This window comes from Colobus angolensis, unplaced genomic scaffold, assembly GCF_000951035.1.
Source record: "Colobus angolensis palliatus isolate OR3802 unplaced genomic scaffold, Cang.pa_1.0 Scaffold204, whole genome shotgun sequence".
Lineage (NCBI taxonomy): Eukaryota > Metazoa > Chordata > Mammalia > Primates > Cercopithecidae > Colobus > Colobus angolensis.
In genome coordinates this window covers 4047033-4061923 of record NW_012115200.1, presented here as the reverse complement: position 1 = coordinate 4061923, position 14891 = coordinate 4047033, and the positions used below count along the sequence as shown (strand labels likewise).

The following is a 14891-nucleotide window of genomic DNA, read 5'->3' as shown; positions in this document are numbered from 1 at the left end:
CAGACATGCGTCCACTGCCCCCGACACGCATCCACTGCCCCTCCGGACACATGTCCACTGCCCCCCGGACATAGGTCCACTGCATACACAGCAGCGGCACTGAGGCCTGGCCAGCTCCCTGCAGGGTACCCACAGGCAAGTAGGCAGTCCAGGGGCAGTGCGCCCCACGAGTGCCCAATCAGGGCCCGCACAGGTGGCCTGAGCTTCCCAAGGATGGTGGCTGTGCTGAGCCACACCATCTGGGCAGCCCCCGGCCGGGCCAAGGTCAGGGTGGAGTGGCTGCGGGGCTCTGGTCAGGCCTGGACGCTCTGCACAGGTGGGATCTGCTGTTTCTCAGGGCAGCCGTGGCCGTGCTGAAGCAGGACATTCTCGGTGATGAGAAGGCAGCAGCGTGTGCGCTCAGAGGAACTGTGGCCTCTGCCAGCCAACACAACACAGATGTGCCCGTGAGTGCAGAGCCTGCTTCGCCCTTGCTGCTCTCCGCCGCCACTGCGGGCGTCCTGCATGTGGAGGGCAGGCTCTTGCTGCCAGGAGCATTTCTACTGGCAGCTGGGGCCCCACGGTCACCACATGAGGGTCTAGCGAGGTGGCGACGCTGTCCCATAAGAGCCCACGAGAGCGGCTGAAACTAAGCAGCGCTGGGAGATGCCAGTTTGGAAGGAAACTTCCAGAAGCCTCCATCTCATGCCTCTCACACCAGTGATGTCTCCACTGCAGACACTCCCACGGCGAGGCCGGTCTGGGCGTCTCACCTGAGGCAGCAACACAGACCTGTAGGACCCAGCAGGGGTGCACCCCGGGGCCAGAGTTCAGCATAAATGCGAGTTCTGGGACTGACACAGCACACTAAAGGTGATTTCTAAACAGGAAGCTGGAGCCGAACCAGTTCTCACTCCCCGTGTACCCCATGGAGCCCCGAGCGCCGGTGCCGCCTGACGCCCCCTCGGGGCACGGAGAGAAGCCAGGCGTGGCAGGAAGCAAGCCGCCCTCTGTCCACAGGACAGGGTCTGATGGGCATTGCTGCTCAGACAGACTGGGCTCCAGGGATGAGCAAGGGAGAACAGGGAGGCCTGAGGGAAAGCAGCTTCCTCAGCCCATCTGCTCCAGGAGGGGCTGCCCTGGGAGTGTTCACAGGCGACTCAACAGGAGGAAGGAGACGGGGTGAGAAGGGCGTCCTGGCCTGGCTGTCGGGGGCAGCACCCTCAATCCACCACCAGGGGTGCTCTGGCCCCCAACACCCAGGGAGAAATGCAGGCGGGACTGGTTCCACCTGGGTCTGGGGAAGGCCAGTGTGGACTGCACACCACCGCTGTACCCATAGGCGGGAGGCACTGGCGGGGCCACACCAGGGAGAAGCAGGATGCGGGGCCTGGACGCTGCCCACCAGTGACTGACGCAGGAGTGCCAGGCATGTGGGCTTATCTGAAAGCACACCTGCTGGGTGGGCGGAGACAAAGGACAAGGGTGCACCTGCCCCCATAGTGTGGGAGCGGCTGTGACAGGGTGAACAATTGTGTTCCTGTGCTCGCCTACAGGCACTGCCCCTCCTCCCTGCCCCTTTCCTCTCCACAGGATGCGGGCAGCGGCCCCTGTGTAGGCTGCACGGCAGATTGTTTGCTGTGGCCAGGCTGACTGGCCCTGCTGACAAGGCCCAGCTTTAGGACCTGAGCAGACTGGGCTGGGCTGGGCAGGTAGGGTCGCCACAGGCCTGAGAAGCAGACAACAGGCAGCTTCCCGTGCAACTTGCAGGCACCACCGGCAACACTGGCTTCAGACACCTGCTTCCAAAAACATACCAGCTGCCCCTGAAACTCCTGAAAAGGAAAAGGCCCTAAGACCAAAGAAAAAGAACCAAACAATTACAGCTGCGGCAACACTGAAGCTACCGAGTGGGAGGAGGAAGCAGCACAGAAGTCTTCCAAGAGGGTCTGGGGGGCTGGGCACGGGGGCTCACACCTGTCATGCCAGCACTTTGAGAGGCTGAGGCGGGAGGATCGCTTGAGCCCAGGAGTTTGAAACCAGCCTGGACAACATAGTAAGACCCCGTCTCTATACAAAATAAAAAAGTTAGCCAGGCGTGGTGGTGCACACTTGTAGTCCCAGCTACTTGGGAGGCTGAGGGGGGAAAATCGTTTGAGCCCAGAAGATGGGGCTGCAGGGAGCCAAGATCACCACTGCACTCCAGCCTGGGCAGCAGAGCCAGAGGCTGTCTTGGGTGCTCCTCTCACCCACACCTCGAGGGACAAAGCTCTTGGGGTGACCAGAGCCCTTGGCAGGCCTTTCTGTGGGATGGGTTCCCTCACTATCCTCCCCTTTGGCACAGGTCCCACAGTCTGTAGGAGCCGCAGGCAGCCAGGGTTCATGACCACCAGGCGGACGGGTGGCCTCGCTCCCTCCTGAGCAGCCAGCTTGCAGGAAGTAGAGCTCATTTTGCTAGATAATTATTACACTATAAATACACATCTAAAGACAGAAGAATGTAAATTATGGCCCACAGAAAGTTTGAAAGGGGCCTCCTAATTCCTAATTTAAAAATATATGTGTCCATTAAAGAGAGACGACCTCTGGCTGGACTTGTCTGGGCAGTTCACTCCTGTGTTGCGTATGTTTTTGTCTTTTTCAAAAGTTAAAACTTGGTCTTGCTCAGTAATTGTTTGATCAATGAAAATATCCCTTTCCCGCCTCTGAGAGTCCGTCTTTCTTTGGGAAGGAGTGATTTTTTCCTATTCGACGTGCTTTGAGCACAATAAAAACTTTGGAACGTTTTGACGAGTAGCGATAGGACTTCTAAATTTTTCCATTTATTTCAGTAAACTTCACAATGAGGCACACACAAGGCCAAGCACACACGGGAAGTGGGTGTTCACCAGCTCACCGCACACTGCCCGGTCCACAGCCTGGAGGCCTCTATCTGAGAAGGCAGTGGGAGGTGATTCCCCGCCTGCAGCAATGGCACGCCGTGGAGTCCCAGGACCTCCTCTCCACCTGTGCCACCCGGCTTTAAACTCACTTGTGGAGCTGTGTGCAGTGGCGGCTAGTTGCTGTGGCCTCCGTGTCAGTGCTGAGTGTCTGTCCCACTCTTCGTGGGCACTGGGGATACTTCCAAGTTTTGGGCAGTTCTGGAGTTGGCGTGTGGCCCCCGTGGGTCTCTGGGACCCCGGCAGCAGTCTGCCAGGGGAGATCTGCATTCACGAGGACACTAAGGCGATATCTGCTGATTTCACAGAGCTGGCATTGCATGGATGTGGCAAACGTTGCCCAAAGTGGTAAAACTGCTGGCGCTGGCGTGGGAACCAGGCAGAGGCCAGGCCGTGTTGGGCAGGGTCTCTCCCAGCGTCAATCCCTCAGCACTAAACAAAAAGCCACCTCCACTCACGAGTGAAGCAGGAAAAATCATTCCTTGTGTTGAACTTCAGGCCTGGGAGATGGGGTCTTGGGCTGGGTGGGATGAGATGAGGCCTCCAGGGAGTCCTCTGCCCAGAGGGACGACGTGGCCCTTGTCTCTCAGGGGAGCGTGCCTGCATCTGAGTTGTCAGCTAAAGCAGCTGCTCGTTTTCACAGACACCATATTTTGCCAGAAAGATTGACAGACAGACGGTGGTAACTTAGACCTTGGTGGCTGACAGGCATTTTCCCCAGAAGGGCGGACGAGCCTGTCTCTTCCAGCAGCAGCGGATGCCATTTGCTGCCAATGACAAAATTTAAGCTTTCAAGAAGACCCCAGAGTGTTGGAAAATGTATTCCTCATGGAGGCTGGCGGTGTCCCCACCACACAGACTCCTCCGCTGAGCTCCGCCATTCTGAGGAAGGCGCTGCATGCACTGAGTGCCAGATGTGCCACATCGAGACTCCCACACCCTGGGTGGCTGGGATTTCCCGGGACCTGTGTGCACGGCTGCCAGATCATACCCTGGTGGAAGGCGCCTTCCCCATGCATCGGTATTTTTTTCACAAAAATGTTACTTATGTAAACATGTAATGAGTTTGTTGTTACTTTTAAAATGAACTAATAAGTATTTAAAAACTGATGGCAAAGACCAATAGATGGAACACATGGACAAAAGCTCGGGGGTCCTCAGTAGCTGGAAGAGGGAAGCGGCCGGGCCACCAGGGCGGCCAGCGAGGTTCTGCGGGGCCATTTCGATGGCGGCATGTGGTTTTCTTCTTAATAAATAGAATGACGTAGTCTCTTCACTACGTAAGGAGTCCACAGACACAGGGAGCCCCCAGGCAATGGACGTGACAGTTCCCATCTTCCATACACACAGTGTCCACACAGACAAAGAGGGAGAGCTGACTATGCGCAGCACCACGGCCCCCACGAGGAAACGCAGTGCCCCCCAGGTTCCGGAAGCAGCACCACGGCCCCCACGAGGAAACGCAGTGCCCCCCACGCTGTGGAAGCAGCACCACGGCCTCCACGAGGAAACGCAGTGCCCCCCAGGTTCCAGAAGCAGCACCACGGCCCCCAAGAGGAAACGCAGTGCCCCCCAGGTTCCGGAAGCTGTAACAGGAGCCACCTGATGGCCGACGACACTGTGGTGACTTGGGAGCGTTGGGCTCTCTGGCTGCGGAGGGGCTGATGTGGGGGCGGGTACTGTTGGGCAGGCCTGGGCCTGAAGCCTGCCCAGAGGAGATGGTACCATCCTCAGGGAGACGCTGAGGCCACGAGGGGTGAGCAATGTGCCCAACTCTACAGTGTCGGGGGCAGAGCCGGGACTCTGGTTCCAGAGGCGCTGCCCTCGCCAGCCTGTTTTACACGGGATTTGGCGAGAAATGCTAACGCCTGGAAATGCGGGCTGTCATGCCAGTGGAGGGGTTGCCGTGGAGCCGTCTTAAATCTGTTTATCTTAGAGTTAATGACGGTTAATTCTCAAAGTTAAACTAAAAATCAGAAATTCACTTCTAGCCAGGATGCACAAAAGGCGGCGGCTCCATGCTACCGCTGGGGTGTCCAAATCCCCACCACCTGAGCCTGGCTGTACCCTTTCTGGCAAAATGACAGCATTCAGTTACAATTCATTCAGAGCAGAATTCTATCCATCCATGGGATCAGTGGCAAACACCTTTGCGGGAGAAGACCCCGCTGGTCTTCAGACCCATCTGCCAATGATATGTTTCCTGGCATCACTTGGCCAGTGTGCACCAACGCCCTGGGTATGGCTGTTTCTGGAGCTCTGCGCTAGGAATGCCGTCTCCTCCCAGGGTCAGCAGGTGCGGGATCTCCCCATGGAGTGCCTACCACCCGCAGGAGGGTCCTGCCCACCAATGCTGACGTGGTGCCTCAAGCCACTCCAAGGCAGTGAGCTCACCTCTGCCCAAAACTGGGGTGGGGACTGGGTGGCAGGGGCAGGAAGATGCACTTGGCTGCTCAGCCAGTTTGCAATGTGCTCACTCAAACCACAACAGCAAAAACTATGAAACGATTCTGAAAACCAGGAGCCACAGTGGGAAGGAGATGCTGCCAGACCAGCAAGTGCAGATGGCGGCTCGGCTCCCAGCTTCTGAGGAGCTGGGGCAGACACAGGCCTCAGGCAGGCTGTGGCAAGGATGCCCCCCAAGGCCTCAGAGCCCTGGCAGCCTTCAGGAAAGCACAGGAAGGCCAATGCATCCTGACAAGTGTGAAGCTGCACGGGGCAGAGTGTGAGGTGGCAGGTGGATGAGCCTGGCAGGCAGGGGCACTCGGGACCCCCCGGCAGGGCAGAAGCAGTGGGAAAGCAGAAGCCGATCTCACACAGCCAAATGCCGAAGAGCAAGCCCGGCCGGCATGGGCACCCTGGGAATGCTGAGGGTCAGGGGTCCACGGATCTTTCTGGAATGCCACTGGGCACGAGGGTCTCTCTGGGGGCCTGTGTCTCCAGCAGTCAGACTTCAGATCCAAGCAGGAGCGGGGAACCCTCCAGGAAGAGGGGTGTGGGCCTGAGATCCCCTGGGGCTTCCTGCACCTCCTGCAGGATGAGGCTGGCGTGCCTGGCAGGGAGCCTTGGTGTCTTTGCAGAACAGGAAGGAGCTTGTGAGGAGGGTGGGAGGACTGGGCCACCACTGCCTTCCAGAGGCTCCTCCGACCTGTCTGAAAACTCCCCTGGACACCAAAGTGCTCTGCCACTTTCAAGGCTCAGCCCTCAGCACTGCCTCTGACTTCGGGAAAGCCTGTGTCAGCTTTCTGAGGCTGCATCCTCCAGCTTCCAACCTTGCTCCCAGCTGAGAGGTGAAGTCCACATCTGCCAGTGGGAGTCCCCTGCAGCTTTCAACAGTAAGAACTGCTCTGTGCCAGCAAATCTGCATAGAAATGCACACAAACACCCACACCCAGGCACACATCTCCATGTGTGAACACACACACGTGCACACACACCCATAGAACGCACAGCCACATGCATATGCCCTACACACACACGCGTCACACATGTTCTCACTCATGCTTACATATGCAACCATGTATGCAAGCATACCTCGTGCACACACATCCACAACTGTGTGAGGCATGTCCCACACACATTGGCACCAGGTCTGCACATCCACAGATGCCACGCAACGTCTGCACCAGGTCTGCACATCCACAGACGCCACGCAACGTCTGCACCAGGTCTGCGCATCCACGGACGCCACGCAACGTCTGCACCAGGTCTGCGCATCCACGGACGCCACGCAACGTCTGCACCAGGTCTGCGCATCCACGGACGCCACGCAACGTCTGCACCAGGTCTGCGCATCCACGGACGCCATGCAACGTCTGCACATCCATGGACGCCATGCAACGTCTGCACATCCACGGACGCCATGCAACATCTGCACATCCACGGACGCCATGCAACGTCTGCACCAGGTCTGCACATCCACGGACGCCATGCAACATCTGCACATCCACGGACGCCACGCAACGTCTGCACCAGGTCTGCACATCCACGGACGCCACGCAACGTCTGCACCAGGTCTGCACATCCACAGACGCCATGCAACATCTGCACATCCACGGACGCCACGCAACGTCTGCACCAGGTCTGCACATCCACGGACGCCACGCAACATCTGCACATCCACGGACGCCACGCAACGTCTGCATCTGCACATCCACGGACGCCACGCAACGTCTGCACCAGGTCTGCACATCCACAGACGCCATGCAACATCTGCACATCCACGGACGCCACGCAACGTCTGCACCAGGTCTGCACATCCACGGACGCCACGCAACATCTGCACATCCACGGACGCCACGCAACGTCTGCACCAGGTCTGCACATCCACGGACGCCACGCAACATCTGCACATTCAAACTCAGGCGCGTACACACGCATGCCTTAAACACATCCACACCCACGTGGACACACCGCATTTGGAGGTCCCAATACTCCCAGAAAGATCCATAACACACAGTCCCCGTGGGCCCCTCGTGCGCAAGTCTGATAAGGCTGTATTTTGTGTATTGGAAAAAACCTTTTTTGAAAAAAGATAACAGAATTACTTATTACTCTCAGCTGCTTGCTTTCTTCAGTTCATGAAAAGGGCAGGAGAAGGCGCAGTTTGCACACAACTGCAGGACACACAGATATATGTGCACACACAAACAAAAACACCATGCACACAAGAACACACAGACACACTCGTGCTCATGTGCACACACAGATGCATGGGGTACACACAGATGCACATGTGCACACACAGACACACAGATGTACACGTGCACACACACACTCGTGCACAAGTGCACACACACAGATGCACACATGCACACACACACAGATGCACAGGTGCACACATACACACAGATGCACACATGCACACAAGAACACACACAGACACACTTGTGCAGACACACGTGCACACACAGATGCACAGTTGCACACAGACACAGATGCACATGTGCACAGACACACGTGCACAGATGCACACGTGCACACACACTCGTGCACAAGTGCGCACACACAGACGCACATGTGCACACATACATGCACAGGTACACAAAGACACAGACGCACATGTGCACACACACAGATGCACACGTGCACACACACAGATGCACAACACACGTGTACACACAGATATGGTAGATACACTCCAGATGCACATAGAATGCACACATGCCCAGCACACACCGGGACACACAGACATGCAAATGCACTAGAGACTGGGAGGGTGGAGATGCCACCTTCCTGGCCGGGTTCACCCAGCAAACAGCACGTTCCTTACCTGGGAGGGAACGAGATGTCCAGTTCATACAGTCTGTCCTTAAAGACAGACAACTCCTTGTCGAACTCCAAGAGCTAAAGAAAAGAAAGAGCAGAAAAAGTCACATTGGTTTTCCTCGCTGGGGGCACGTGTGTCTGTGTGCACCTGGGACGCTCGAATGCTTGGTGTGACATTTGCCGTTCCCAGAGCTGCCACATCTGTCACCAGAAAGCTCTGTGGTGCCAGCAAGCTCTGGTGTCCGCCTGCTCTGCTGCAGACAGTGGGACCTGCGCCGCCCGCTACAGGTGTGCTCTGCCCACCCAGAGACCTTCCTCTGTTGGGGATGCCAGAGAAGTACTTGCGGCCTCGGGCACCGCCGTGGCAGCCCCAGCAGCAGCCCCTCTCGGCCTCTCCTCCCTAGGGCTGGCTCCCCCAGCAGAAGGAACACAGCTCCCGTCCTGCCCTGGGTGTCAAGTAATGTGCAGAGTAAGCGACGTCAGCTTGGTGAGAACAGGTCAAGGAAAATGGTCCCAAGGTGCACAGTGGTGAGATTCTGGCAGCAGCTTGGGGGCAAAATGTTCATTCCCACATGCACAGGAGGCAGCCAATGGCCTTGCCCCCTGAGACTCTTCCAAAACAAGCCCCAGGCAGGCATCACCTCCCACCCCTGCAGGACTAGCCCCGGCTGTGTTCCTGAGCAGTCACCACGCACACCCTCTCCCGTGCTATTCATTGGTCATGTCCCCACAGCTGTGCAGGGCATGGCGTTGAGCCAGGGCTCCCTCAAAACCACACTACATCCTGGCTCTTCCTGTGACCTCGTCCATCGTCCCTGAAACGGGCACTCAGCCGTCTCATGCACACAGTCATTACCCCGTGCCAAGCTGCTACCTGAGCCACTGGCCCAGGCCTCCTGCCTGGAGCACAGTTCACAGCCCCGCTGCCTCCTGCCTCCTAAGAGGGTACGGCTCCAGCTCCCCTTCAAAGGAGTAACTCTCTCCCTCCAGCACCCACAGCCTCTGGGAAGGGCCCCAAGTCAGCTCCTCAGTGGGGTGGGGATGCAGTGGAGGCCTCGGGAGAGGGACGCACCTCCTCAAAGGCAGAGCAGGGGCATAGGCTCTGGACCAATCCTGCACATGTGTGTTTATGTGTACGCAGGCATGTGTGTGTGTACATGCAGGCACGTGTTTATGGGTGTGCAGGCATGTGTGTACATGCAGGCACGTGTTTATGTGTGCGCAGGCGTGTGTGTACATGCAGGCACGTGTTTATGTGTGCGCAGGCGTGTGTGTACATGCAGGCACGTGTTTATGTGTGTGCAGGCATGTGTGTACATGCAGGCACGTGTTTATGTGTGCACAGGCATGTGTGTGTACATGTAGGCACATGTTTATGTGTGTGCAGGCATGTGTGTGCATGCAGGCACACGTTTATGTGTGTGCAAGCATGTGTGTGTGTGCATGTAGGCACGAGTTTATGTGTGCGCAGGCGTGTGTGTACATGCAGGCATGTGTTTATGTGTGTGCAGGCATGTGTGTACATGCAGGCACGTGTTTATGTGTGCGCAGGTGTGTATGTGTACATGCAGGCATGTGTTTGTGCACAGGTGTGTGTGTGTGCATGCAGGCACGTGTTTATGTGTGTGCAAACGTGTGTGTGCATGCAGGCACGAGTTTATGTGTGTGCAGGCATGTGTTTGTATGTAGGCATGTGTGTGTTTGCATGCAGGCACGTGTTTATGTGTGCACAGGCATGTGTGTGTTTGCATGCAGGCATGTACTCAGATACATTCATACACAGGCCTATAAACACGCATCATCTCTAGGTCATTCTGGAGCTTGAGTTTGAGGCTTCCCCACATCAGAGATGCAGCAGGGTCCCCAGTCCCAGCGTGGGCCCTGCTGGCTTCTCAGGTGTGGAGGTGAGGAGGCAGCAGGGAGGCTGCCAGCCGCCAGGTGCCATGTGGTTCTTGGCTCTGCAGGCACCAGCTATGAGACTAGGAGCCCAGATTCCCCCATGGCCTGCCCAGGAGTATCTTTGAGATCTGCTGAGAGTTGGAAAGGAGCCATTGCCATCCAGTGGCTTTCACCAAAATGCTGATGGCAGGTTCCCTGAATCTCTACGACACAACATGTTTTGAGATTTCAGGAAGGCACTGGCAGGAGGGGATCAGATCTCCCCTGCACCACCAAATCCTCTCACTCCTCCCAGTGTAACTCACACCTTTCAAGACTCCCAAGTGTGGTTTTTAAGTTATTTATTTATTTTTTGAGACCGAGTCTTGCTTTGTTACCCAGGCTGGAGTGCAGTGGTACAATCTTGGCTCACTGCAACCTCTGCCTCCTGGGCTCAAGCGATTCTCCTGCCTCAGCCTCCTGAGTAGCTGGAATTACAGGCGCCTACCACCACACCTGCTAAGTCTTTATTTTTCATAGAGACAGGGTCTTGCCACATTGCCCTGACTTGTCTGAGATTCCCAGCCTCAAATGGTCCTCCTGCCTCGGCCTCTAGAAGTGTTCTACCGTGCCCGGCCCCAAGTGTGTTTTCATATTACCACCATGCATGAGTCCATGAAAAGCAGCTTGCCTTAGCCTACAGGTTTTTAAGCTTTACACAAATGTTCTCCTTCCTTCTTCATCCCACCCTGTTCTGGAAGCTCAGCTACTCCTGGTTCTCCGCAGGACCTGCTGGTGGGGCCACATCTCTCCATTGCGGGTACTGTCTTTATTGTGGCCGTTCTGGCTGAGCTGGGAGAACTCTGAGTGTGTGGGGTTTTCCACCAGCATTTTGATCGAATCCCTCCACTTCTCCGGGTGTATATTTTTGTGGTTGTTCTGGAAACCCACTGCCACTTGCATTCTTGTAGGTAACAGGACATTTTTCCCGCATTGCTTTAAAAATCTTCTCTTCATGTTCAACGTTCCACTGTTTCACTCTGACATGTCTGTGTGTGGATTTACGTCCATTCCTCTTGCTCAGGACTCACCATGCTTCCTGAGGTTTATGTCTTGGATAATTCTGGAAAATGCCCAGTCATCAGCTCTCCAGCATGCCCCTCGTGAACCCTCACTGCGCGAGCACTGGGCTCTTCCCTCCTCTCTCAGCCCCTGACCCTCCTGTCCCATCCTGCCACATTTCTGTGCTGCATTCTGGGCTGTTCCCCAGGCCTGCCGTCCCGTTCCTTAATCCCTTCTCCAGCCATGTCTACTCTGGCACTTAATTCATCCCTGGGGCTTTTAATTTTAATGATAGTACTTCCACAAGTTCTACATTTTCAAAATCTGTTGGGATGTTTTTTCATAGTGTGGTACTTACGTTTCTAATTCTGTCATGCTTTGAATAATTTACAATATTATTTTATAATTTGTATCAATTATTCGACGATTTGGCATTATTGAGGGTCTGCCCTGCCTTTGTTGTATCTCTGGACTCTTGCTATCTGTGGTACGCGACCTTTTGTGGTTCACAGTTTGCGACTGTAAGATAGTCTTTGGTGGGTCTTGATTTTTGGGAATTTTTTTAGTTGTGACAATGAACGTGGACCACCCCTCCAAAGTGACCAAGTGGGTCCCTGCACCGCACTGGCCTCCCACAGCTCGGAGTCACCCAGGGTGACTGCTCACGGCTGTCCTCAGCAAGCTTCCTCATGGCACCTCCAGGCTCCTCCCCACCGTGCTGCTCACCTGCTGAGCATGCTGTCCCCAGACTCCTCCCCACCGTGCTGTCCCCTACCAGCCCTGCAGTCCTCAGCAAGCTTCCTCGTGGCACCCCCAGGCTCCTCCCCACCGTGCTGTCCCCTGCCAGCCCTAGAGCTCCACAGCGGGGATGTGGCTGTCTGTCTTGCTCACCCAGAGCGGGGCCCAGTTCAGAGCAGGCACCCAAAGTGTCGTCAAATGAACACATGCCCCCCGCAGTGCACCGCGGTGCCTTTCCCGTTCCCAGCGTGTGATCTCCAGACAATCTAGGCATTTGCTTTCTTTCTCACATCAAGTTACTGCCTTGATGAGACTCCAGTAAAACTTGAAAAGCTGGAGATGCAAGTTCATAGCAGTCTCAGGGGCCTGTGCCACCCAGACACATGTGACACCCGAAGGCGCCATGACCTCTGCAGGGCATACCAGGGAGTAGAGGTAGAACCAGACGCAGCACAGAGCCTGGTGATCCCAACACATTTGTAGTCTAAGAACCCAAAGAACCTGGCTTTGTGTTTTGCTTTTGCCAAATGTGTATTTATATTATGCAGATGCAAACTCTTTCTGAAATTCTCCCCGGAAACGGAGACGCTCTCACCAGATGCCAAATTCTTCCTCTGAAAGTGGGTCCCTCTCCCCACACTCACAGTGGAAACATTGCCTGCTGCGTCCCAAGATGCAGGGTGGCGGGCCTGTCTGCCACGGGGTTAGACCTGGGGCTCCTCCTCAACCTCCCCTCAGGAAGACAGCGGACAAAGGACCGCCCAGGAGAGGGGCTCGGGTGCGTCATGAGGAAGCACGCACTATGCCACAGCCACCCTGTACCAGAGATGGGCACAGCGGAAAGGAGAGTGAGATGGGCACAGCAGAAAGGTGAGATGGGCACAGCACAAAGGAGAAATGGGCACAGGGGAAAGGAAAGATGGGCATAGCAGAAAGGAGAGATGGGCACAGCGGAGAGTGAGATGGGCACAGTGGAAAGGAGAGTGAGATGGGCACAGCGGAAAGGAGAGTGAGATGGGCACAGCAGAAAGGTGAGATGGGCACAGCGGAAAAGAGAGATGGGCACAGCGGAAAGGAGAGATGGGCACAGCGGAAAGGAGAGTGAGATGGGCACAGCGGAAAGGAGAGATGGGCACAGCGGAAAGGTGAGATGGGCACAGCACAAAGGAGAAATGGGCACAGGGGAAAGGAAAGATGGGCACAGGGGAAAGGAGAGTGAGATGGGCACAGGGGAAAGGAGAGTGAGATGGGCATAGCAGAAAGGGGAGTGAGATGGGCACAGCAGAAAGGAGAGATGGGCAGAGCGGAAAGGAGAGTGAGATGGGCACAGCGGAAAGGAGAGATGGGCACAGTGGAAAGGTGAGATGGGCACAGCGGAAAAGAGAGTGAGATGGGCACAGCAGAAAGGAGAGATGGGCACAGGGGAAAGGAGAGTGAGATGGGCACAGGGGAAAGAGTCCTCAGCAAATTCCCACTCAGGTGAGCCAGAATTGACAGCTCAGCTGTGCGGGGCCCTCTGATGCCACGTCCTTAATGAAGTCGTCCTGGATTGGCATTCCTCCAACCTTCTGCAGTGACCCCAGAGCCTTCACAGCTGTGGGGGACACAGTCCTGGACAGCACCAAAGAGCGGGGGCACAGCTGGCCTCTTGCAGGGAGGGCTCTGCTCACAGCGGGCCCACAGCTCTCATGGAGCACTCAGGGAACTCCGGAGCCCAGAAGGACCATCATCCCTCGCAGGCGTGCGGCACAGCGTCCAACCCTGGCTCTGGCTCCAGCAACCACTAGCACCCTTCAAGTCCTCAGCACCCCGATCCTCAGTGCTGGCCTGGCGCCCATCTGGGCTGCAGCCGGGCCCGGGCTGTGCCTTCCCGTGTGGGCCTTTGAGGGCCTGGGGCTGCCGCAGCTGCTCCACTTCCTAGAAGCAGCAGGTGCCGCAGAGGCTGGGCGTGTGCGCAGAGGGAGCCAGTGGACAGAGCTCTTGGCCGACGTGAACTCATTTAGCTTCAGAGAGCAGAGCACCGGGCTTCCTGTGCAGTGTGGCTATCGCTCAGGGCGGGTCATCCCTGCCTCTGGCCGCCAGGGTCCACAGCGTGGGGTCTATGAGCACGGTGCTGCGTGGCTGAGCACTGAAGTCGCGAGGCCGCAGGCCTGAGTGAGTGCCCCCAGCCTGGTGAATGTGCCAGGCACAGTGAGCAAGGGACTGCACACCAAGGAGCACGTGAACAAGAATAGGGAGAACAGGGCCGGGGGCTCTGAAGAGGGCCAGGGGCTCTGAGGATGCCAGGGCTACCTCCGTGGGCTGGCGTGGGCATGGGGCCGGGGCTGGCTGTGCTTCAGTGACGCTTACAGTCAGGGCTCCTACAGGGCAAGGGGGTCACTGATGCTTACGGCTGGGGCTTCTGCAGGGTGAAGAGGGCGCTGGGCCGCAGGACACAGACTGTTCACTGCAGGCAGCTGGACATCCCTGCGAGCCCCCCACCACCTCCCTTCCCAAGAGCGTCAATGTTAGCAGGAATAGGGGTGGCCGGGGACATACCCCGACCTGGAGCCCCACCTACTGGAACTTCTGATGCTGGGCCCCTCCGGCTACCACAGCAGAGCAGCGAAAGCCCCAGGCAGCCCCTAACGCCTGCTGGTGCAGGTTCTGGAAGCTGGGAATCCCAGGCTCGTGTGTTTCTGAACCACTCCAGGCCTGTGCACCCTTCAAAAGTTCCTGAGGCAGAAGCCATGGAGTGTGGCCACAGCTTCTCAGTCTGGGCACAGCCCACGAGGCGCCTCAGGGTATAAGACCCCTGACCCTCCTCTGTGCACTCACGGGTGGGGAGACCCTTGCCCAGGTCACAGGATTCTGAGGACCCCTCACTCCCCTGGGGGTCTTCCCTGGTGCATCCAAGCTGGCACTGAGGGGCCTGGGGACTTCCTGTCCCCCTAAGGACACTGCTGGTCCCTGGGGGTTCCGAGTGTGTGGACGGGTCCTCACCGCGGCCTGTGCCACGCTGACCTGCTGCACACTCAGGGCCTCGGT

At 56.8% G+C, this 14891-nt stretch overlaps 1 protein-coding gene across 1 annotated transcript in view; it reads right to left on the bottom strand.

Moving 5' to 3' along the window:
* Positions 1 to 14891, bottom strand: part of INPP5A (inositol polyphosphate-5-phosphatase, 40kDa) — a 128354-nt gene that overhangs the window by 7777 nt on the left and 105686 nt on the right. The window contains exon 10 of the mRNA XM_011941971.1: positions 8191 to 8264. Coding sequence (XP_011797361.1) covers positions 8191 to 8264 — 74 coding nt within the window. The remainder of the gene's footprint in view (positions 1 to 8190; positions 8265 to 14891) is intronic.